The following is a 25603-nucleotide window of genomic DNA, read 5'->3' on the forward strand; positions in this document are numbered from 1 at the left end:
GGAGCTGCGGCGTTTCCATGGGAACCAAACGGCCGCGACTCGCCAGGGTCTGAGACGCCTACAGGCGCTGAGTGCGCGGTCGCCGGGGCTGCGTCCGGGGCGGGGCCGCGCCTCCCGTGTGGGCTGTGGGTGTTTGGTCCCGGAACGCTCCCCGTTGGGTCAAGGCCGGTGGAGAAGTGTGGGGCAGGAGGAGGGCAGCAGGCTCCCTGGGCTGGGGTTGGGGAGCGGAGGGGACCACAGCGGCGCCTACCGTCCAGTCTTTGAAAGCCGTAGAATTTAATATGCCTCGTACTCATCCCCCCGGAATGGAGGGAGTGGGCCTACTACGGGGACCCGATAACCCAACAAGAGGGGGTCTGGCCCATGCCGTCCCAAACGCTTACCCACCGGGGCCCTCCAGGCCTAGACGCCAGGGGCTGCCTCTAGCATCTGAAGGCATCATAATGAAGGTTGAGTCTTGGGCCGTGGACTCCCCAAGCCCCAGGGAGCTGGGCTTCTATCCCCAGAGGGGTGATTCTGGGATGGGCAGGGGATGCAAGGGGTTAACAGCTATGGAGCTCCTCTTAGCTCTGGCTTAGAGGTAAGAGGTCCGTGAAGAGAACTGGATCGATTTATGGGTGGTAGAGAAAGTTCCTTTTACCAGGTCACAATATGGGGGAGTAAAAAGTACACGAGTTTTACATGTAGAAAGATCTGAGTTCCAATTCAATATGATATGGTGATTAACAACATTGACTATGCAATTGGGCTGCCTACCTTTGGTCTACTACTAACTGACCCACGTTTCTTTCTGTGCCTCAGTTTTTCCATCTGTAGAGTGGGGATAATAGTACCTAACCTATAAGATTGCAGTGAGGATTAACTACATGCAGTTAATTCATGTAGAGCACTTAGAACTGTGGCGCAAGTAAACCCTCAGGCAATGTCATCTATTGTTACTATTAGTAAATTCTGGTAGCCACTACTTACTAGCTTAATGACCTTGGGCATTCTTTCTCAACCCCTCTGAATCACCTTTCTTACCTCTGCAAGATTATTGTGAGGATTAAAATGAATAATACACACAAAGCAGATGTTAGGTCGTCAACAAATGTTAATTATCTCTATGCTCCCACATCAGCCTTAAAACGATGAAGCAACTATATGGCACCAAACTCTGGCTCTATTAAGGAGATTTTTACTTTGGGCCTTGAATTTCCTCTGCCCTTTAACCTTACTGGGATAAGCAGCGTCAGATGAACAGGAGCCACAGTACATTTTATTAGCTTTGGTTATTATTAAGTCGTGTCTCTGGTCCTTCCCTCTGTCACTTTGGCTGCGGCTGGGTCCTTCCAGAGGCTCCTTTATCTAGTGGCCCTCCCTACATTTCCCCAGCTACTGAACAGGTTCCTCATCATTGTCCAGGGATGTTGTGTGTATTGCATTACAGAGTCTGATCACCATCATCACATGTGCCTTTTGGGAGTGCCAGGAATTTTCCCACACACCAGCGACCAGTCACTTTTCTTTTTGTCAGGAGAAGACATCCTGGGGGATATTGCACAAGGGGAGACTTTGGGGCTGGGTTTGGGCCAGTCTCCTAGTCCTGCCCTTCCTTTGGTTGATGCTCTGGGCAAGGTGTATACCTCCGGCCTGGACTAAGTGCTCATCTCACTTCTCAGCATCATCGTCATGTTGAGCTGCCTTTTCCTCCTGAAGGCACTTCTTGCTCTTGGGTCCCTGATATCCTGGGTGGCTTCTGGAGAGCATGGTGAGCTATTACTTGGATTCCTTGGCTGACAGTAATAGAAAGTGACTAAGGAGAAATTATCCCCTGCCTCTTTCTGAAGTGAGAGTCCTTATTTGTGGAAATGGTGATCCCTGTAGGACAGGACTGGATGTGTAGATTCTCAGGACAGCCAGAGTAGGTCTTCCTGGCTCGGAGGTAGGACTTCCAGTCTGGCTTACTAGAGGTTCTAGGTTTTCCCTAGGGCTCCTTAAATGGGAACAAGATCACCCCAACCTTTCCCTCTCTTTATCCACAAAGTGGCTGGTTGTTTAGTAGTGGTGGGCGTGTCTCACTGGTTGTGTGGGGGGAGGAGAAAGTGGTTGCAGAGATATTGGATAGGAATGTTTGCAGAGCCTGAAAAATCCTTGAAGTGCACTTGGCTTTCATTCCCTGTTTCTTGAGGCTCAGCCAGTTACCCTAATCTCGCGTGCTATCTTTTGCAGTGAAAGAAGGAGAATGCCCTCCTAATAAGAACCTATGCAAAGAGCTGTGCTGGGGGGACGAATCATGTCCGGCTGGGCAGAAGTGCTGCAGCAACGGCTGTGGTCGGGTCTGCCGAGGAGGCATTCTGAAGGGTATGTTGGCTGGACGGGCAAAATCCAGGTGTGCTTTCTGACCTTGCCTCTGGGCTAGAAAGACCTGGAGAGCTTCCCACCTCCTAGATTGCTCTCTCTCTTTTTTTTAATGTTTATTTTATTTTATTTATTTATTTATTTTTTGCTCTAAAGCATTTTATTAGAATCCTTTTGACAAGACCAAGTATTTGATTACAATGAAGCAAAGTGGTCTGAATGATATTTAAATATCTCAAAATTTCTATGCAGTTTTTTTTCTCAAGTTCAAAGCTGCTCACAGGTTAATGCAAGACAGCTAGATGAAGTTCCTAGGATTTGCTCAACACCAAATAAGACACATCCTCTCGTTAGCAAAATCCATAGGAGCCAGGGAGAAAGGACATGGCTCTTCACTCCTCATTGCAGCCCAAAGATTCAAGTGGCAGGAGCCACTATCTAGGCGACCCGGAAGTCTCAACAGCACTTCTCCAAGAGGCTAAGTTCCCAACTTCAGCCCTTCAGTCACCAGATTAGACACTGATCTATGAAAGGGCACTGTCCCAAGTAGGCTTCTAGAATAATCATGCTAGAAAAGTAAAAAGACAACCATTGAGAGGCACAAGCAAATTTAAAGGCCCTCCTGTTGGCCCCTTCTCAGACCCAAGCATCCAGTTCTCCAAATGAGTCAGAACTTTAATGTTTATTTTTGAGAGAGAGAGCGTACGTGTGTGCAAGCTGGGGAGGGGCAAAGAGAGAGGGAGACACTCTGAAGCAGGCAGAGCAAAGCCAGATATGGGGCTTGAACCCACGAACTGCGAGATCATGACCTGAGCGAAAGTCAGACGCTCAACCAACTGAGCCACTCAGGTGCCCCTGGATTGGTTCTTGAGATCTAGCTTGCTTGCAGACCCTCCTCCCCCTTTTGGGGCCTCTAATCACTCAGTTCCCAGTTCTTTGTCTTTCATCAGGAAAGAACACATAACAGATGATCTCTGTCTTTTATTGTTATTTTATTTATTTATTTTTACTTTTTTAATGTTTATTTATTTTTGAGAAAGAGAGACGCAGAGCATGAGCAGGGGAGGGGCAGAGAGAGAGACACAGAAACTGAAGCAGGCTCCAGACTCTGAGCTGTCAGCACAGAGCCCAATATGGGGTTTGAACCCACGAACCGTGAGATCATGCCCTGAGCCAAAGTCAGGCACTTAACTGACTGAGCCACCCAGGCACCCCTATTGTTATTATTTTAATGTTTATTTATTGAGAGAGAGAGAGAGAGAGAGAGAGAGAGAGAGAGAGAGAATGAGTGCGGGAAGGGCAGAGAGAGAGAATCCTAAGCAGGCTCTGTGCGGGTCAGTGCAGAGCCCAACGCGGGGCTCGAACCCACAAACTGTGAGATCATAACCTGAGCCAAAATCAAGAGTCAGATGCTTAGCTGACTGAGCCACCCAGGTGCCCCTCTGTCTTTTATTTGAACTTGGGGTTCCTGTGAAGACTGGAGGGCAAAGTTGTGCAGGGAAGCCTGTTAAAGCCTGTTAAAAGCCTGTTAAAGGAGGGAGGGTAGCTCAGTTGGTTGAGTGTCTGACTTTGGCTCAGGCCATGATCTTGCAGTCCGTGGGTTCGAGCCCCATGTCAGGCTCTGTGCTGACAGCTTGGAGCCTGGAGCCTGCTTCGGATTCTGTGTCTCCCTCTCCCTCTCTCTCTCTCTTTTTTTTTTAAAAAAAAAATTTTTTTTAACGTTTATTTATTTTTGAGACAGAGAGAGACAGAGCATGAACGGGGGAGGGTCAGAGAGAGGGAGACACAGAATCTGAAACAGGCTCCAGGCTCTGACCGTCAGCACAGAGCCCGACATGGGGCTCGAACTCACGGACCGCGAGATCGTGACCTGAGCCGAAGTCGGCCGCCTAACTGACTGAGCCACCCAGGCGCCCCTCCCTCTCTCTCTCTGCACCTCCCCTGCTCACATTCTGTCTCCCTCTCTCTCTCTTAAAAAATAAAATGAACATTAAAAAAAAAAAAAGGTAGTGATCAAAAGAGTAGACCCCAGAGCCAAGCAGGCTTTCCGTGCCTCAGGTAAAGCTTTACACTTGATCTTAGCCAAGAGGCCGAGAAGTGATTGCCTTAGGTAAGCTTTAAACAGCTCTTTGTAAGTGTTAAGCTTTTAAGCCTCAATTTTCTCATGTGTAAAATGGGGATAATTGTTGTGAGGATCAAATGAGAGGTTCCTGGCACAGGTAAACTCAGTAAACCTTATAGTAAATGTGAGCTGTTATCACTGTCTCTGCTCTAGCACCAGAGCTGAGAGTCCTAAAGAAGCTCAGGGCTTCCTTGCTTTGATTTTCCCTTTTGCTACACCCGTGGGTGCCACCGGGCACCATTCTCTCTCTCTCTCTCTCTCTCTCTCTCTCTCTCTTTTTTGAGTGTGTGGCTGTCTCTCTTTTTTGCTACAGGGAGGAAAGGAGATTGTCCCAGGGCTGTTCGGAAACAATCCTGTTTCCAAAGGTGCGTCACTGATGAGACTTGTCCGGGTAGAAAGAAATGCTGCGCGTTTGGCTGCAACAAGAGCTGTGTGGTCCCAGTGTTTCAACCAAAGCTGGGTAAGAAACACTGCCTCGGGCCCCATGGGCTCTTTGGGGGCCTACTTGTTTCTTTCTCAAATAAGCCCATACCATCTTATTGCTGGTTTCACTTTACTTTGAAAAACAATAATTAAGTGCCTGCCATGTTCTGAGAACCTTTCTAAAAAAAGATAGACAAAGGCTTACCAGCCGTGATGATCTGTGGTATGTGGTCCAGGCAGGCAGAGGAGGCTGCCAGAATGGAAATCTTGGCGTGTCCTTATTGGCAGGCAGATTTGAAAGCTCTTGGCTAATTCTCAATGCCCCTTGTCAGTTGCACTCTTCTCTATTAATTCTTAACTCGAGAATCTGCAGGGAGACAGCAAGATAGAATCTTGGTACCTACGCAAGGCAGCAAGCGTTTCCCTGCTCACTTGCTTCTGAGGCCTTATGTCCCCTCTGTCCGCACCTAGGTAGGCCATCTCCTACTGGAAATGTGCCCTGTTTTATTCTGGTTCTGGTAGAGAGGTGTTTGAAAGAGATTTCTCCTACCTTTTGCAGGATTCTCATGCCCCAAATTCTCCATTTACACATTATGTCTTCACCAATTATTTGTTGAATGTTTATTGTTTCCTAGATCTAGCATGGGCTCCGGGTATATTGTGGTTAACAAAGGGGCTCCCATCCCGGCCTTCTTGGAGCTCATGGTCTGGTGCGGGAGAAAGAGGTTTCCCAAATGAGCAGGTGAACATACACTTTCCAACTGTGAGAAGGATATGGAGGAAAACTAATGGGTGCTGAGAGATAGAAAGAGGGGGTGCTGGCTTTGGACTGGGTGGTCAAGGAAGGCCTGTCTGGGGCAGTGATATTTCACCTGGAGTTGAGGTTAGCCAGGCGAAGGGTGTGATGAGCATCCCAGGAGCTTTGCCACATTAGAGAAATCGAAAGAAAGCTGGTACGGTTGGAGTAGAGACAGGGAGGGACCGGATGCTTCTTGCTGAGGATGAAGTCCAGTCAGACCAGGGGGTTGGCAGTGGGGACGCAGGAAAGGTGACACAGTGGAGAGAATTTGGCGGTCAGGAGGTGGAAGTGACAGAACTTTCTGCTCGATTGCTTGCCTCCTCCTTCATTCCCTGAGAGGCCCTCCCCTGCCCTCCGCCCCCGCCAAAGGTATTAGGAATTGACGATGTGTCTGTCTCCTGTGTCTAGCCCCTTCTCATTTCTCTCTTGTTTCCAGATTTTTATGATTAATTTTGCTTGTTTGTGCTTCCAAATATATTTTATCATACTGTCTATCACTCCCCCCCTCCAATACAGAGGCTATTTTTATTGGAGAGGTGTTAGATGTATACATTAATTTAGGGACAGCTGATATTTTTATGTTGAATCTTTGTCTTCCCACTGTCCAAGTGTATTTGGTGTGTTTCAGGGTATTTTATAGTTTTAAAATACTGTTTGATAGGGTAATGCCCAAGATACTTTATTATCTTCTTTGTTGTCTTAAATGGGGTCTTACATCATTCCTCCCATTAGGTTTTCTGAAGAAACTGGAACCTTTCTCGCCTCTGAGCGCATGTGGCAGAATATTACAGTAGAAAAGAGTAGGTTTTGGTTGTCAGAGAGCCGGGTTCAAACCTGAAGGCTCACCAGTTACTGGCCAGCGTGTCCCTGGTCAAGTGTCTTCTGCTTCCCTGAGCCTCAGTTCCCTTCTCTATAAAATGGAAAGAATAAGCCTCGGAGGTTGTTGCAATGATTCAAAGTATGTAAGGTGTTTAGTATACATTACACATTAGCTTCCTTCCTCTCGCCTACTAAGGTGGGCTTCATCAGGAGTACAGTTTCTAACCAACTCCTTTTGTCGCGAATCAGGATTGCTTTCTCCTCCCCTGATCATTCCCTCTCTGAGACCCTGAAACTCCACAACATGTGACAATCTCTTTCCTTCTGGCCAAACCTCCCTAGGCGGTGGGCCCCTTCCCTGTAACCCAGTGGGGCTGTGTCTGGCTTAGGCAGATCTTTTGGGCGCCCTGCCCATAAAAGAGAATAGAGGGTTGTACTCCTTGCCAGGACTCTTGAGGCCCAGCTCTGGAAACAGAGCCTGGGAATCTGTGTTAGGCGGGTCACTCCCTGCCAGCCGGTAGGGCCCAGCACAATCTTCCCAGTGTGTGAAGCTGATGGCTGAATTACGGGGGCCGAGGGTGAGGCTGGCACCCAGGCAAGGCACTTTGTGAGCTGCTCTGGGGCCTGGCCAGCCCTGATGGGGATTCCTCTTCCCTTCGAGCCAGGCGGGCTGCAGTAGTGATCCCCCTAAAGATCTCCCAGAGTGCATTGGCCGAGTGGGGTTCCTAGACTGGCCGGAAGCGATCCTGGTTGCTGTGTCCATAGTTAATGACCTTTCTATAGCTTCAGTCCTGCACTGGCCCACTCACCCAATGGGACTGGTTGCTATACTCAAGGTCACAGGAAGCCGTCTGTCTTGGGCTCTGGGTGGTTCCTGCTTTCCCTCAGTTCTGACATTGCCAGAGGTTTACCATCGTCAGTGCTGGTCTGTTTGGTACAGTGGAGGGACAGTCAAGCCTCCAGAGGGCTCAGGGCAGACTCTGGGACCTGCTCCCCTCAGGCAGTTCTCGTCTGCACCTGCATCTGAGTCTTGGCTTCTCTGCTTGCTGTGTGGCCTTGGGCAAGTCCTTTCATCTCTCTGAACCTCACCTTTGTCATCTGTAAAAGTGGAGATGAGGAAGTTTACCTCAAAGTGTGATAATGTAGTGTCTTAGTCCTTTGGGCTGCGCTAACAGAGTGTCACGGGCTGAGTAGCTTATAAATAACAGCAATTAATTTCTTATGATTCTGGGGGCTGAGAAGTCCAAGATTAAGGTGCCAGCGTAGTCAGTGTCTGGTGTGGGCCAGCTTCCCGGTTCACACACTGCTGTGTTTTCACCGTGACCTCACATGGCGGAAGGGCAATACGGGCATCATCCCATTCATGGGGGCTCCCCTCTCCTGACCTCATCACCTCCCGAAGGTCCCATCTCCTAAAACCATCACATTGCGGGTTAGATTTCAAGATACGAATTTTAGGGGAATACGAACATTCAGTCTGTATCATACAGTTTGGAAGAAATGTATTTAAAAAGCCGGAACAAAACCTACCAAATAATGCTTAACAGCTCAGACTGTGATACCAGTGCCTCCCTGTTCAGCTTTCCACCTGTCTGAAGTCTGGCCTGTTTGCTCACTCACTTATTTGCTCACTGGAAGTGTGGAAGTGTGGAAGGAGAGTCCTGGTCCAGTTTTCATTAAAAAAAAATATTTCATTTTTTAGACAAAGCATGCACATGGGCAGGGGAGGGGCAGAGGGAGGGAGGGAGGGAGGGAGGGAGAGAGAGAGAGAGAGAGAGAGAAAGAATCCTAAGCAGGTTCCATGCTCAGAGCACAGCCTGATGGGGAACTCCATCCTACGACCCTGGGATCATGACTTGAGCTAAAATTGAGTCGGATGCTCAACCAACTGAGCCACTCAGATGTCCCCGGTTTTCATTTTAAAATCACCACCCTGCTGGCGTGTGAAGAATGGATGGATGGGGGCAAATGTAGCAGATGGCAGGCCAGTTAAGAGGCCGTTGTGGCAGGCTGGGGGGGAGGTGAGCACGGTTTAGACCAGGGTGGTGATGGTGTGGACGTGGGAAACTGGCAGGCTTGGAGTACTTTTCAAGGTCGAGTTGACAGGTGAAGAAGTAAGTGGATGTGGGTGCTGAGGCAGAGGAAGTGTCAAGAACAGTGCTTAGGTGTGTGGCTGGAATAAGTTGAGTGATGGGAGCACTTGGGGAGGAAGAGGTATTGGAGCAAAGATTCAGATTATGGTCTAAGAGTTGTCTCCTTTGGATCCCTCACGGTCCCCTCTCTCACACCATGAAACTTGATCACTCCTCATCACCTGTGGCCACTGTTTTGCTTATTACAACATGTGTAGTATATCCTTTGGACAGATGGGTGGCATGGGCTCCCTGTGTGCTTGGATGACCTTTTCCTGAAACCTCACTGCTGGTTGTTGAGAAAAGAGTTAATGTAGCAGGCCTGAGATTGATGTTCTTAGAAAGGCCTGCCTGTAACATTGGCCCTGGCTGGCTTCTGGGAAGTTAGATTTTTGAGAGTGTTCCTACCACCGTAACTGGTAAGAGTCATATCTGCTAGGCAGAGAGTGCCCCGTAAAAACCCTGAGTCTCTCGTGAGCATTCCTGGGAGACAACACTTCACATGTGTTTTCGTGTGTCATGTGATTCCACCGGAAGAAGACTCTTGGTGCCTGGTTTCTTCTGGGCTTTGCCTCATGCACCTTTTCCCTTAGATGATTTTGCTTTGTATCCTTCTGCTGTAATAAATCATGGCCATGAGTCCAACTGTACTCTGAGTCTTGTGAATCCTAGCAAATCACCCAGCCTAGGAGTTGTCTTTGAGACTCCCAACACACTGGTTTATTGATACATTTTCCTAATCCCTAAAACTCTCTACCACTAGGTCTTCTCTTTTGTCAGAATTGAGCTAAGCAAGTCCTAGCTCTTATTGATTCATTTTTGGGTAATCCTCGTGGAAAGTAGGGAGTCATAGTGATGTGGTTTAAAGGGCACCGGATCTAGTGTCAGGGCTGGGAATTTGGGACCCAATTCTGCCACCATTGACCTCAGGCCAATCCTGCCCCCTCTTCCTGGATGTCTGTCTGTCTGTTTGCAAGAGAAGTAGGTTTGATAGCTCTGAGGGCCTGTCTTGGCTTAAGAAGTTTTGAGGTTTTACTTTTCTGCCAGCACCTGGAGTCCTTCCCTCGGATATAGTGGAAGGTTGGAGCTGGGGCAGCAGTAAAGCCTATGTCCGAGTATTTCCTGGCTTTCATATTTTTATTCCACTTTTTTTTTGGTGATAGCTTGGGGTCTTGGGATAGAGACATATTTGCAGGGTGGGGATGACCATTCCCATCCTGACTCTCTTCCCTATTTCTCATCCTGGTTCCTGGTAAGATAACTGTGAGGTGCCTAGAAACCATGCGGTATGAGGAACTGAGCTTACCTAGTCTGGGAAAGCTGAGATGGTGAAGGGCAGAGGATCCTATCTAAGGGGATGGCACAAGCCATGTTTTCTTCAGGTCTCTGGGGATAGGACAAGGGCCAATGGATAGAACTTCTAGAAAGCCAGATTTCAGTTGAGTATAAAGTACAAGGATGGGATAGTCCGGCTTGGAGGTCGTGACACCCCTTTCCAGTGTTTGAGCTGAGAGTAGGGAATTATTGGTAGGGATTTAGGCATCAGACATGGGGGCCCATGCTGGGCCCTGGTCAAAGGGCATATGTTCTGACCCTCAGGGCTTTAGCCTGTTCCCCAAGAGTCCATTCAATGCTTCTGGTATTTGACAAAACCCCAGGGACCTCAAGGAAGCCTGTCGTGGAAGAGAGTAGAGGTTTGGTCTCAATGCCTGGTCCCGGGGATGAGGGCAGAAAGTGCAGAGTGCTCCTGGCATTGGTCACTTTGGGGCCAAGCTCAGCAAAGTGGTGAAATCTGGGAAGGGTGCTGCTCAGTATAATTCCGTGAGGAGTTATGTTGCTAGGTTTTTCTCACCAGGAAGATTGTTTTTATGCCCAGCCTTCTTAACTGTGGATGAAAGGCTTTGTTCTTTGTTAAATAGATTTTTAGTGTTTGTCAAACAGGAGGGGAGGTGTGGAGGGGTACATCGGCAGTTACAGTGGCCATATTTTCTGGATAAAAAATCAGGTTTGAAGGGTGCCTGGACGGCTCAGTTGGTTAAGTGTCTGACTTCGGCTCAGGTCATGATCTCACAGTTTGTGGGTTCGAGTCCCCACATCAGGCTCTGTGCTGACAGCTCGGAAACTGGAGCCTGCTTTGGAGTCTGTGTCTCCCTCTCTCTCTGTCCCCTCCCCGCTTGTGCTCGCTCTCTCTCTCTCTCTCTCTCTCTCTCAAAAATGAATAAAATTTTTTAAAAATCAGGTTTGATGTGATGTGCCATTGGCCTAGAATCTTTGAAAGGGGGGCTGTTCAGGAAAATCCTGGGATGCAGGGTTATTAGACCTTGATTGTTCAGCTGCACGTGTTCTTGGAGTCCAGCACTTGCTTTTTCCATCATGGCAGACTTCCCGGCAGCCATATGCATTTGTACTCACATGTTCTTACTCAAAGGTCCTGGGCCGGTCCTGCTTTGGTTTTCTACAATGCTTTTAATTGCCTGCCACTTCTTTTCTCCATTTCAAAAACTTGAAACAAACACTGGGATGAATGAATCATGGTGAATCGGTTTGTTTTGGGTGTGACTTCTTAGGGAGTGCCTGCTCCAGAGGACCTGGCCTGGTGCCTGCGTGTTTTAAGGATGGTGTAGTAGAAAGAGTGCTTCCTTGCAAACCAAGAGGCTGAGTTGCGTCCTGCTTTGCCGCTGACTCACTCTGTAGTTCTGGGCAAACCCCTTCACTTCTCTGAGCGTCATTATCTTCCTAGGGGTGGTGAAGGGGCGCATCAGGGATGTTTGGCTGTGTGCAACAGAAAATTAACGGAGTCGGTATGACATTTTTCTCATATAGCGAAAGGTCCTGAAGTAGGTACCAGGACTGGTGTGGTGGCTCCATGATGCTAACAAGGATGAGGTTATTTTTTTCTTTCTCCTTTGCCTTCCTTGTCTTTGTCCTCATTAGTTGCCTCACGGTTGAGAAAAGACGGCTCTTCCTCCCTGTGTTATGTCTGTCTTTGCACTGGAAGAAAGAGAAGCCAGGGGGCAGTTTGAAAGGAGCATTACCTGGGTCGGGAATGCAGAATTTTCCCAGCTTATGTCTTCATTTCTGGTCCTTCTAGTTACCAGGTAATATGGGGAAGCAACTCACTGTAGCTGGCTGGGCTCATTGACTCTGCATGAACCTGTGGCTTTATTAGCAAGTGTTTCTGTTGTCCATGGCTGCATAACAAACACTTCCTGAACTTAGTGGCTTCAAATCCCAGCAATTGACTCTTTCTCACAGCCGTGTGGGTTGGCTGAGCTTAGTTCTCATAACCTATATGGTGCAGCCATGTCACTCATGAAGCTGCCTGCAGCTGGGAGCTCAGCGGGGAACTTGACGGTGGCTGGGATGTTCAGGATGCCTCTCTTCATGCCTCTCTTCGGGGCATCTCATCATTCTGCAGTGGAGCCCAAGCTGCTTCACAGCATAGCGGCTGGTTTCCAAGGAGGCGGTGGTGGGGGGGGGGATTGTTTTAAGAGGATGAGCCCCAGTATGCAAGTGCTTACCACGCCTCTGCCTGCATCACACTTGCTGGTGTCCTGTTGGTCAAAGCAAGTCCCTTACAGCCCAGCCCAGAGATAGTATGGGAGGTGTGGCTCACTGGGGGCCACCACCTACCACAGGAAGGAGGGACGGAGAGTGACTGTGGGGCTGGCAATAGGTACGTTTGCCACAGTGGGTTAGACCTCAGCAGTGTTTCCCAGACGGCGAATCTTGAGATCAGTTTAGTAGTTGACGGCCAGCATTAAAAAAAAGAAGAAATAGACTATAGAGTATATACATGTGTGTACATAAATATATACGTTTGAGGCATGCATACGGATTAACATACACAATGAAAGATGTATTTTGCACTCAAGAGTCACAGTGAAAATAACCAGAAACACTGGGCTTGAACACCTCTGAGCCCCAATGCTATGATTCTATGGCAGAGCCTGGAGGTGAATGTCCGGCTGACCCCCTTCCGTGTAAGGAGCTGTGTGATGGGGACGTATCCTGCCCCCAGGGGCTTAAATGCTGTAGCACCGGCTGTGGCCACTCCTGCCGTGGAGACATTAAGGGAGGTATGTTGGCTCCTTGGGGAACAAGTCCTGAGTTCCAGAGTGGGATGGGGAGGGAGCCATCTCTGGCCTTCCTGTCTTTCCCTTTCTGGAGGGGGGGGGTGGTGAGAGTTCTCATGCTTCCTGTCCTCCTAGCCCCCCAGTCCAAAGCAACCCCTCTTTCTAGGGCCCAGGGGCCCATGTTGGCATTGAAAGAACTGGGGGAAGGCAGTGTGGGTTAGTAGGAAGGGTCCTGAGGCCGGAAGATGGGCAGTGTGGCTTCTGGGCTTCATTCTGCTGCCGACTGGCTCTGTGACCTCAGGGAAGCAAACTCCTTTCATTGAGCCAGTTTCTTCGTTTGTAAAGTGAGGGAGTTGCCCAAGATCAGGATTTTCTGACTGATTTCTTAGCAGCATGTATGCAACAGAGAAAAGCATTGCTGCTCTGATTTCTTTGTTTCTTCAATATATTTTAAAAAACAAATACATCTTTTTGAATGCTCCTTTTGTACCAGACTGTAGAACTCCATTAAAAAATTTTTCTTTAAGTTTATTTATTTTGAGAGAGAGAGAGAGAGAGCGAGCGCGTGCACGAGTGCACAAGTTGGGGAAGAGCAGAGAGAGAGGGAGAGAGAGAGAATTCCAAGCAGGCTCTGCCCCGACAGTGCAGAGCCTGAAGTGAGCTTGATCTCACGACCACGAGATCATGACCTGAGCTGACATCGAGTCAGATGCTTAACTGACTGAAGCACCCACGTGGCCCTGTAGAACTCCATTTCAGAATCACTGGCTCAGAAGTTGTTTTTAGACAACACGTGGATTCCCTGGCAGGGTTCAAGGTTCTGAAGACAGATTCTCTTCCTTACGTAGCTTAGAGTTTATCAGGGAAGGTAGACGGATCAGGCATCGTAATAAATTCTGATGAAAGGCACACAAAGCAGGGCACCAAACCTTGTCTGGCAGACAAGGCCTCCCTGAAGAAGTAACACTATAAGGCCCAGGTGTGGGGGAGAGAGTGGTGGTCTTGACAGACTCCAATCAGCCCCGCCCACAGAGCCGTCAAGCCCCGAGGGACCACCATAGGGAAATCTGAGATGCCAATTGAAAACTATTGGTCCAGATGCTCTCTTGGGGACCTACCGATTCTCAGAGGCTGTAGCTTCCTGGTTTCTCAGCCAGATGTTTGGTTAAGATCTAGTTACAGTCAGGGATGGATTCATCTGGAGCCTCTGAGTCTCAGTGCCAGTCGGAACATGGAGTCCATGGAGTCGACTGTCCTGTCTCTTTACCTGTGCCTGTTTATCTCGCAGGGCGGAGTGGTGATTGTCCAAATATTTTGGTGGGCTTGTGCATTGTCAGTTGCATGACGGATGAGAACTGCCAGGCCGGGGAAAAGTGCTGCAAGTCAGGCTGCGGCCGCTTCTGTGTCCCACCAATTCTGCGAGCCGAACTGGCCACAAACCCCAGCTGGACCCTCAGGTCTGATTCTGAATTAGGTGAGTACAGCCTGTCATCGCTGAAAACAGCCAACTTAACTGCTAGGTGCCGAGCACTGGCTTAGGTGCCGGGCAGGGGGCTTCAGAAGGTCGAGACAAAGTTCTTGCCCTGCAGAGGCTAGTTGGGAGAAAAAGGTCATGTGTCACAGATAAGAATCCTTGAATAGACGAGCTGGGGCTTCTAGGCTCTCTGTGTGGGAGTGGCTCCTTAGGAAGGTCTTTCTGCCAGAAGTGGGATCTGATCTGGGTCCTAAAGGCTAGGTGGGCTGTGACAGAGGGAGAATAGCACAGAGTACACACTGGACAGCGAGTCTGGTGGTTAGCAGGCACAGAGGGTGGAATACGTGTGACATGTTTGGGGAACTGGGTGGGGGTGGGGCAAGTGTGGGTGAAGGAACAGCTGGGCTGCTTTCATGCCAGGAGATATGAGGTTGGTATCTGAAGGAGTAGAGTCTTCACCACCAGTTTGGACTGGATTATCTGGGAAGCAGGGCACCATTCGAGGCTTTGGGGAGCAATGTATGCCATGCTTCTCTAGGGTGTAGAAGGGAAACCTCTCTAGGGTAGAGGGGAGCTGGAGCCAGGAGGGCACAGTTATGACCTGATGTTTCTTCTTTTTGCAGAGACCCGGGTGTCCTAGCTGTCCTGAGCTGCTACAGGGGGCTTGTTCTGGCTGCCAGGAGAGGGAGATATCCTGGGGCTGTGACCCTCCGGGGGGCTCTCATTGCCCTCCCTGCTCTGCTTCTGTTCCTGCTGCTGCCCTGAGCGTGGGAATATAGCCGTGGATTTGGGCAATGGTGTTCGGTGCTGCTTGTCCCCAGTAAAGGCTCATGCTGACCTTCTTGTCTGTGCTGTTTGAGGGCTAGGATGAGGAGAGAGAGCTAGGGGGTCTGAGCATGGCTGCAGGATTATGGCACCTTAGGCAATCCATCCTTTCTGAGAACACTGAAATGTTGCTGCTCAGGTGGCGAGGGCAGAAGAGGGTGGGAGCTCAACTGACTTGCCCCAGAAGTCTCTCAAGCCTCAGGAGTGGGACCCTCAGGCCTCTTCTTGGGCCTGCTGACCTTTCTTTTATCAGAATGTGAGTTGGGCTTGGAACTGGTTTACTGCAGTCGTTTGGATGTTCCTACCTTGGACCTCCTTCCTTAGGGGCTGGCCCATGGCTCCAAGACAGGCAGTAAGTCCCCTCCAGGTCACTTTGCTGTAGGGAGGAATTATCTTTAGGTTCTTGGAATCAAGATCAGTTTTTAAAAATTATATTTGTTAGAGGGCATCTGGGTGTCTCAGTCGGTTAAGCTTTGGACTTTGGCTCAGGTCATGATCTCGATATTCCTGAGTTTGAGTCCTGTGTCGCGCTCTGTGTTGGGCTCAGAGCCTGGAGCCTGCTATGGATTCTCACTCTCTCAAAAATAAACATTAAAAAAATAAAAAAAAATTATATTTGTTAGGTATACAAAATGGACCACATTCTATATCTTTGAGAAATTTATGTCCTCACATACACTCTTGTAATGGGACTCCATGAAAATAGCTAATTTAGCTAGTCATCTCTTGTTGGACCTTAATCTGTGTACGTTTAATGTTGGCCTACTTTTGCAGGTAAATCTGGGGACAATTCTCAATAGTAGAATTCTAGGTTCTCAAATAGAGTCTGACAAAAAAGACACACACACACACACAAAGCCCCTCAATCAATGTTCATTGAATGAATGGAAGAATTTTTTGAGCTGCAAGTAATAGAAAACCCAACTAACAGTGGCTTAGCCAATAAAGACATTTAATTTTCTCACATCAGAGTCTGGAGAGAGGCAGTGAGGCTGGTTCAGCAGCTTACCCTCAACACCAATGCGCAGACTCATTCCTTCCTTCCCCACCAACCTCAGCATGCTGGCTTTTGTCTTCGAGAGGGTCACCTCACAGGTGTGGGATGGCTGCCGTAGCTCCAGACATCACAGCAGGAAGATGTAGTGGTGAAAAGACCTTCACCTCAGATGGTGCTCTCCTTTTAATGATGGAGACCATCTTCCCCAGAGGCCATCCCCTCCCCGGATTTCCCTTGTCCTCTCATCGGTCAGAACTGTTGCCACAAGGGAGGCCAGAAAAGCAAATGGGAATGGGAAAATGTGACTGTCTTTGATTAAACATGCTTCATCCTTGAGGCTGAGGGATGGACCCATCTGTATATAAAAGCTGAGATTCTATTAGCAAGGAAGAAGGAGAGAATGACTTTGGGGTTAGGTGGGTAATGAACCACACATGTCATATTGGGTCAAAGGACACATGCATTCAAAATTTAGAAATTGCTAACGTAGGCAGGGCTTTTATAACAAGAAAAAAAGAGTATTAGTGCTCAACTTGAATATTGCAAAAATGTTTTTGTAATTCCCAAGTCTAGTGGAAAAAGGCAAGTTACAACTTAAGAAGAAAGTTCCCATCACTGCTGTCTTTTTTGTTCCTCCCTTCCCTCTGTTTTCACACTGGCCTATGAAATTCCGGTTTCTGCTATGATCCAAGCACTCTTCTCTCTGAGCAGACGTGTCCGTTGTTGCCTGATCTGAACAAGAGTAGATGGTGTGAGCCTGTCCATGGCCATCCCAGGGCTCCGGGCTCACAGCGCAGGGAACTAGGAGGACCCACAGGTGTCAGTGTGACAGGCTGCTGGACATTTTGGCAGGTTCCTCTTCCATTGTTTTGCTTGTCGTGTTATTAAAAAAATCAAAATAACACGTGCACACTTGCAAAAAAATCAATGTGGAGCAACTTTCAATGAAAAACAGCAGTCCTAGAACCTTAAAATACTGTAAAGTAGGGTGATTTTTCTGCCGGGATGGGGGTGGGACTGGAAAGGAAGGTGTGAGTCCCAGCACAGCACAGGCTGAGCACCAGGAGAGAGGTCCCTTCCAGGTCTTCCCTCCTCATCTGGGGCTACCCACCTTGTCCACTTGGGAGCAATGACATGGGGCTGGGGGGGGGAAGGGGAGGGGAGAGAATGAGGTGGGATGGGGGGAGAGGGAGAGAGAAAGAGAAAGTATGAACTGAAGGGCTGAATTTTTTTTTTTTTACAGTCTTTTTTTTTTTTTAACCTTTATTTTTGAGACAGAGAGAGACAGAGTATGAACGGGGGAGGGTCAGAGAGAGGGAGACACAGAATCTGAAACAGGCTCCGGGCTCTGAGCTGTCAGCACAGAGCCCGACGCGGGGCTTGAACTCACGGACCGCAAGATCATGACCTGAGCTGAAGTCGGCCGCTCAACCGACTGAGCCACCCAGGCGCCCCCTGAATTTTTTTTTTTAATTAAACATTTTTAAAAATTTAAATATAATTTATTGTCAAATTGGTTTCCATACAACACCCTGTGCTCATCCCAACAGGTCTGAAGGGCATTTGGCCTTGGGGTTGTGTTGGAGTTGGAGGTCAAAAGCCAGATTCTACGCCTCCCCCCGCCCCCCTAGGCCTTTCTAGGCCTCTTTTCCTACTGTTGTACCCTAAACCAAAGCCATCAGAACCTTTCCTTCCTCAGAGTTTAAGGCCATTTCCACCTCAGACCTGGGGGAGCAGGTCTCAGTGGACCCTGCTCCTATGGATGCCCCAAACTTGCACCCTGAAATTAGCTTCTGACCAGATGGAAAGGCCACACACAAGCCCCTCCCCATCCTCAGCTTCCAGGTGGTTCACCTTGGGAGGGGTGAAATCTGAAACCGGCCCCCAGACACAGAGGGCAGGGTAAGGCAGAGGAAAGAGAAAAGAGGTCACTCTGATCTCCGCAGGTGGCAGGTGTAACAAGCAAGGGAATTTACACACTGGCAGGTGTAACAAGCAAGGGAATTTACACACTGGCAGGTGTAACAAGCAAGGGAATTTACACACGATGCTGGTCTTGGGCTCTGGAAGACAGAGGATCTCAGCGCCTGCCCACCAGAACCTTAACAGTTTACGGAGGGGCCTTAACCAGGCTCGGTCACAGGTACCGGCCAGAGGGTCGCAACAACACTTTGCTCCCTCAAGGCTACATCCGTGAAAATGGCTCCCGCTGTGGGAATGGTGGGCGGAGCCTATGCTCCAAAGATGGGGGAGGGGGAGGAAACTCCAACTGCCCAGGGTCAGCTTGCAGGTCAACTGGCGGCCACCATGTCCTCTCTGTGACCTCCTCCAACACTTCCTTGCAGTGGGCAGGGATTTCTGAGGCTCTGATACTTGCCAGTCCTCAAGTGTGAGTCGTCTGAGACCTGTTCTCTGACCACTCCGTGGGTCTTGCAGCTCCCGGCTTCTGCATCCCTTTCCTTGACCATCAGGTGGGGGAAACCCCTGGCTGCACACCCATGTGCCACCTCAGTGACACCACGGGCCCTGCGTCCTCTCCCTGCTGCTCTTCTGGATCTTACTCTCTGGGAGGCATAATGTCATTGGTAAGTGGGATATGTGGGGTGAGAGGGGCAGGCGGCTGAACCTGTGCCCCCTGCGAGGGGGTGCTCTTGGGGGCTACCTTCCTTTTCCTACCCAAGTGAAGGCCTCTTGTCAAGGGGATTGGTGCCTAGAAGGCCAGCTTCATATAGATTCACAAGCATCGGAAAAGAATGAAGAACACCCCCCCCCCCACCCCAGCCCCTGGAATTAACAGCTAATCCTTACCGAGCCCTGACTATATCCCAGGTGCTGGGCTTGACGTGAACACTCGTATTTAATCCTCACAGTAGGCCTGGGAAGTCCTGAGAAAACTGGGAAAGTTTAAATAACTTGCCCAAGGCCTCAGAGTGAGTGGCAGGGCTAGTTTGAACCTTGGTCTGTAGGAGTGCAATAATTTTGGTATTCTACCTTCTCTCACTATAAAATGGTGGTAGGCAAGTGGTTTTGGATCAACTGTGATGGTTTGGGAAGTAAGAAAAAGAGAGACAGGTAGGGGTAACTCTGAGTTCCAATCCAGACTGGCTGCATGAGCTGGGGCAGGGTGCTTCTCCCTCTGGGTCCGAGAGGGAGAGAGATGCAGGGAGGGAGAGACAGGGAGAAATGGGGAGGGAGGGAGGGAGAGAGTGAGAGTGAGAGAGAGAGAGAGAGGACAGGGAGGGAGAGAGGGAGAGACAGATAGGGAGGGAGAGGGAGGGAGAGAGGGACAGGGAGGCAGGGAGAGAAAGAGAAGGGGACAGAGACAGACATCGGGTTCCATGAGATTTACAGTCCCTTCCAGGCCTGAGATTCTGCCCAGCTGAGCAGGTCCCAGGTGGGAAGAGCTTGGCCCTGGGTATCTGTGACCTATTCATACTCTCCCTTTCATGCTTTCTCATTCATATTCTGGTCACTCTGCCATCCTCTGATAGCAACTCTTGAATTGTTGTCTTCCAACAACAATCTGGGTCCCAGCACCAGCCTGAATCAGGACACCAGTGCACCCAGGGGAGGGAAATGAAATGCAGTTTGTGAGGGCTGGGGCAGAGCCCAGACCCTGAAGATGGGGTGTGTGTGTTCAGAGAGGGTTCAAGGCCTGTTTGGAGTCGGGGCGGGGGGGGGGAGCTCAGATGCTCCTCTCCTCAGACCCTGGGCTCCGCTGCTTTGCGGGCCTGTGAGAACAACAATGGTTGGGCAGTTTTGAGTGGAAAGAATTCTTGGCTGGGTGCCTTTATTCTCAGAGACACCAGAGGGCAGCAGAGGTCTAAGTCCTAGGCCATTCCCAGGCAAGAGAAATATGCTCCGAAATTCTAGGAGCCTAGTGAAGGGAAAAAGTTCAGTATTGTCTGAGTTCCTCCCAACTGTTTCCTGTCGCTTTGAGAAAAACGTTACATAGCAGGGTCTATAATCCAGATCCGTACTGGATTGCAGTTAATCAATTAAGACATAACATTAAGCCCTCCCTTTTCATACCATGTGGAATGACCCTGCAGTTTGGGTACCACTTATCTTGGGGACATGATCACGTTGTATCAGTATTTCTTGGACAGAGTCACAGAGCAAGTTCTTTGTGGAGCTCAAGGTCAGGAGAAAGTTTCCCTCTGGCCATGAACCATTCTGAGAATGGGCAGGGAAGTAACTTTACTGGCATCACCTCTGTTACTGGCCCCTGTGAAAAGGTGCTTTCTAGAGCCGATGTTTCATTTTTGCCTCGGCTACCAGGAAGCCACGAGCTTGGATTTTGCAGTGAGGCCTGGGTTCAAATCTGGACTCCGCTGCTGCTCATGGGCTCTGTGCAAAATGAACGAGGACAATCATGTTATCACATTACCCACCTCACAGGATTGCCGAGTGAATATATAAAGAAAGCACTTGGCACAGAACCGACACAAAAAGGGCACATTCAACAAATGTCAGCGATGGTTATTCAGTTTCTCTGAAAAAAGATGAATCTCTTCGTGATACCCTCTTTTTTTTTTTATTTTTTTAACGTTTATTTATTTTTGAGACAGAGAGAGACAGAGCATGAACGGGGGAGGGTCAGAGAGAGGGAGACACAGAATTTGAAACAGGCTCCAGGCTCTGAGCTGTCAGCACAGAGCCCGACGCGGGGCTCGAACTCACGGACCGCGAGATCATGACCTGAGCTGAAGTCGCCGCTTAACCGACTGAGCCACCCAGGCGCCCCCGTGATACCCTCTTTTATTATTCTCTTTGCTTTCTTTTACTCTTGGTATGATTTTCAGCTTCCTGTAATCTATGCCTGTTTGGAAGATGGTGTGGTATGTATACATGAGAGGTTAGCATCAGTGAAATTTTTGGGCAGAAAGAAATATCCAGAGCAGTGCTCTCCAATAGAACATAATGCAAGCCACGCATATAATTGCAAATTTTCTAGTAGCCACTCAATGTAGTAAAAAGTGTGGTAGTTGCTCAAAAAGTTAAGCATAGGATTACCATATGGCTCAGTGAATCCACTCTCAGCTGTGTAACCAAATGAATAGAAGACAGGTGTTCAAAGGAAAACTTGTTCAACAGTGTTCATTGAAATAGCCGGAAGGGGGGCGCCTGGGTGGCGCAGTCGGTTAAGCGTCCGACTTCAGCCAGGTCACGATCTCGCGGTCCGTGAGTTCGAGCCCCGCGTCAGGCTCTGGGCTGATGGCTCGGAGCCTGGAGCCTGTTTCCGATTCTGTGTCTCCCTCTCTCTCTGCCCCTCCCCCGTTCATGCTCTGTCTCTCTCTGTCCCAAAAATAAATAAAAAACGTTGAAAAAAAAAAAAAAAAAAAAAAGAAATAGCCGGAAGGTGGAAGCAAACCAGATACCCATGAGAGGATAAATGGATAAAAAAAAAATGTCACCTATCCCTCCAGTGGAGTATTATTCAGCCACAAAAAGGGTTGAAGTACTGATCCATGCTACAATATGGATGGACACTGGAAACACTGTGCTAAGTGAAAGAAGCCAGACACAGAAGGCCACCGACGGTGGGTGATTCCATTTATACGAAAATTCTAGAAGAGGCAGATCCATACAGACAGAAAGCAGGTGAGAGGTTGCCAGAGGCTGGTTTTAGAATACAGTTACTTGAGTGGGCTTGTCAATGTGCAGATTCCCAAGTTTCGTCCCAGATATTTTGATTCAGTAGGTCAAAGGTGGGGACAGGCCAAAAGAAACTGCTTGTTTGTCTACCAGGAGCTACATTTCAAAAAAGCTTATCAGGGGATTCTAACGTGTGGTGCGGTTTGGTAATCTCTGAATTAGAAGTTCGTGAAAGTCCTTCCGGGCTCTGAGGATATGGGAGCCTAACTCAGTAGGATTATGGGATTATGCATCTTCTTTTTTTTCTTCCTTCCTTCCTTCTGCCTCCTCCTCCTCCTTTTCCAGTTTTGTTTTTTTGTTTTTTTTTTGAGAAAGGAGGTGTAATCACTGTTGAGATATTCAAACAACACAGAAAAGTCCAAAGAAGAGGATCCCTCGTCCATAGATAATGATTGCTAACTGGTGAACATTCATCCAGCCTTGTCTTAGGTATTCATGTTGATATAGTAGCAAGTGTGGGAAGGAAGTTCTTGCTGTTCTGTAATAGCTTTCGTCACTCAATGGTATGTCATAGACATGATTTTTGAAAAAAAATTTTTTTAACGTTGATTTATTTTTGAGAGACAGAGCGTGAGCGGGGGAGGGGCAGAGAGAGAGGGAGACACAGAATCTGAAGCAGGCTCCAGGCTCCAAGCTGTCAGCACAGAGCCCGATGCGGGGCTCGAACTCACAGACCGCGAGATCAAAGTCAGACGCCCAACCGACTGAGCCACCCAGGTGCCTCTAGACATGATTTTTAATTGTTAAAGTGTTCGGTTTCTTTAAATATATAAGAATTTTTTTTTTTTTATATTTAACCACACCCTGGAACTCTGTAGCTGCTGCTTGCTGTGTTTACCATGTTCTTTGCCAAATGGCCTCAGAGGCTTTTACTCTCAATCTCACTGCAATTAGACCAATAAGTGTATTTAGATGCAAAGCCTCTATTTTTTGCAACGCTTCTTGGGCTTGCAGATAGATTGCTATGGATGTTTCCTGATATATAGGGATACTGGTTTTTAATTTTTAGTCTCTCCTGTCCTGTGGTGCTCCACTTTATAGGTTACATCTTCCATTTTTAATATTTTTCCAGTTTTAACATTTTTTTTGGTCTTTTGAACATAGGCTTCTTTTTATACCATTCTCTCCCCTGAGCCCAGATGGAAACAATCTAGTCTCTTTCCTCTCCCTTGTTTTCTTCTGCCTTCTTAGCACTGAAACTCAAAGCTAAAGCAAGCTTGCCTCAATACCCAACCAGTGGCCCAGACCACCGGGCTCCTAAGAATGAACAGTTTAAGGTACTTGATGAAGAGCTTACATTTAGACTGAAATTAAAATAGTTTCTTTCTGGTTTTCTGATTACAAGTTCTAGTGAAGTTCCTTAAAGCCACACTTTTCGTTACTTCGCTGATGCTTTATGTGCATGCTTAGCCTAGCAGCTGGGTGAGGCTACCCTTCCCTGGAGTGGAGCCCTCATCTGACTAGGTAGATGTGGGTCAGGGTTCTTTGTTACCAGCAATGGAAAGATACTGGCTAACTCAGTGTTAGAAATAAGACCTATGACCCTATCAAAGGAGGGATGCGGAGACTTGGAGCACAGTGAGGCGAGACTTGAATCAACGTTCTTGCAAGAGCGGGTGTCTGATGGACAGGCACACTTGGGGCAGTTACAGCAGACAATTTATCTCCCAGCATGCAAGTCCCTCCCCTGGTTCCTCATTGGCTGAGTACTACAGAGGTTACAGCCTTACTGGGATGTTGCCTATGCCCATGTAAGGCAAAAAGTAGTCTGATTGGAAAAAGTGTACATTCCCTGGGGTGATGCAGAGACTTTTAGTCCCTCCTCCCTTTGTTTCTTTGGTGCATGCTCATTGCAAAGCCCATGAAAATAAGCCCGTGAAATGGAGAGGGGGAGAAGAACCAGGAAGTGAAGTGTCTAAGGGTTTGGGACTCCATTGTGTGGGGGAGTCCATACATATTTCCAATAGCTTCTCAACCTATTATGAATTAGACAGCATACCCTTTATTTAGTATTTCTGAAATGAATCATCTCCCTTACATCTCACATCAAGCAAACCCAGGAATGTGTTGGGACGATACTGGTGCTCACATGATTCATGGAAAGCTGGGGCTCCACGGTTGGGAACTGATGGCACCGCAGAGGGTCAACGAGGAAGAAGTACATTGTCTAAGCAGGAAGGTCATCTAGATTGGGTTGTGGTGGCACTGCTGTGACAGCGATGTTCACTTTCTCTTTAGCTTTTCTGAGAGAGGAAGAATATGATTCCTAATTGAAGGTTTCGCAACCTTGGATCTACTATCATTTTAGACTGGGTAATTCTGTGTTGTGGTGGAGGGACTGTCCTGTGTATTATGTGATGTTTAGCAGCATCCCTGGCTTCGTCCCACTGGAGGCCAGCAGACTTCACCCTCATTTGTGACAACCCAAAGTGTCTCTGGATATTGCCAAATGTCCTCTGGGAGCAAAATGGCCTAGCTGAGAATTTTGATCTTAACTAATGTGCTGCCCCCTACACACCCCATGTGTGGAGAAATGGTCTGGTTCCCTGACTTCAGTTGGTCAGTAGGTTCCTGGAATTGACCTTCACAAGACATCACTGAACGGGGGGAGAGAATTCCCTGAAAGAGAAATAAGCCACTACTAGGAACAGGAAAGGGATGGAGGCAGCTCACTGTAAATCCTCAGGGCCATATAGACTCTGTGAAGAGGTTCACATTTTTATGGGTAGAAGGCAGCTGGTGCAGGAGAAACTTTCACTTTAAGAAGCTACTCAGGTGGATTTCCTTTCCTGATGCTTCCTGATTTTCCATAGGCTCGTACTTGCAAAATGAGCATACAAATCACCAACGGGTCTTGTTAAAAGGCAAATTCTTTTTTCTTTTCTTTTCTTTTCTTTTCTTTTCTTTTCTTTTCTTTTCTTTTCTTTTCTTTTCTTTTCTTTTTACAAACTGGGGAAAGGCCTTGAGTTGACATTCTCGCAAGAAGATACACCAATGGCCAATAAGCACATGAGAAGATGCCCAATATCAGTCATTAAGAAAATGTAAGTCAAAATCACAATGAAATATTAAACAGGTTCATACTCACTAGGATAGGATAGCTGTAATTTTTTTTCTTTAATGAGGAATAACAAGCGTTGGTAAGGATATAGAGACATTGGAACCCCCAAACATTACAGGAAGGAACATAAAATGGCGCAGCCACTTTGGAAAGCAATTTGGTAGTTTATCAAAAATGTATGGGGTACATGGGTGGCTCAGATGGTTAGGCGTCCAACTTTGGCTCAGATCATGATCTCGTACTGCGTGGGTTCGAGCCCTGCATCGGGCTCTGTGCTGACAGCTCAGAGCCTGGAGCCTGCTTTGGATTCTGTTTCCCTCTCTCTGACCCTCCCCCACTCATGCTCTGTCTCTCTCAAAAAATAAATAAACATTAAAAAAAGTAAACATAGCATTATCACATGACCCAGAAATTGTACTCCTAGATATTTACCCTAAAGAAATGAAAACACGTGTCCATATTAAAACTGATACATAAAACTGATTCTCAGGTCCACCAGAGAATTGCCAAATTAGAATTGCGTTTTAAAACTGTTAGTCTGCCGGGGTGCCTGGGTGGCTCAGTCAGTTAAGTATCCGACTTTGGCTGGGGTCATGATCTCACGGTTCATGAGTTTGAGCCCCACATCCGGCTCTGTGCTGACAGCTCAGAGCCTGGAGCCTGGAGCCTGCTTCAGATTCTGTATCTCCCTCTCTCTGCCCCTCCCCCACTCGCACCCTGTTTCTCTCTCAAAAATAAATAATAAAAATAAAATTTAAAAAATTAGAAAAGGGGCACCTGGGTGGCTCAGTCGGTTAAGGGTCCGACTTCGGCTCAGGTCATGATCTCACGGTCGGTGAGTTCGAGCCCCGCGTCCGGCTCTGTGCTGACGGCTCAG

At 48.2% G+C, this 25603-nt stretch overlaps 1 protein-coding gene across 1 annotated transcript; it reads left to right on the top strand.

Moving 5' to 3' along the window:
• Positions 1-1240: 1240 nt before the first annotated feature.
• WFDC3 (WAP four-disulfide core domain 3) lies at positions 1241-15022 on the top strand. The gene is made up of 6 exons (XM_019458333.2): positions 1241-1750; positions 2212-2343; positions 4776-4922; positions 12583-12714; positions 14000-14185; positions 14809-15022. Exons 1-6 carry the CDS (start codon positions 1672-1674, stop codon positions 14823-14825), a joined length of 693 nt encoding a protein of 230 aa, XP_019313878.2. The 5' UTR covers positions 1241-1671; the 3' UTR covers positions 14826-15022.
• The last annotated feature ends 10581 nt before the right edge of the window (positions 15023-25603 follow it).

Source organism: Panthera pardus, unplaced genomic scaffold, assembly GCF_024362965.1.
Source record: "Panthera pardus isolate Hobbes unplaced genomic scaffold, ASM2436296v1 HiC_scaffold_25, whole genome shotgun sequence".
In the NCBI taxonomy this organism is placed as follows: domain Eukaryota; kingdom Metazoa; phylum Chordata; class Mammalia; order Carnivora; family Felidae; genus Panthera; species Panthera pardus.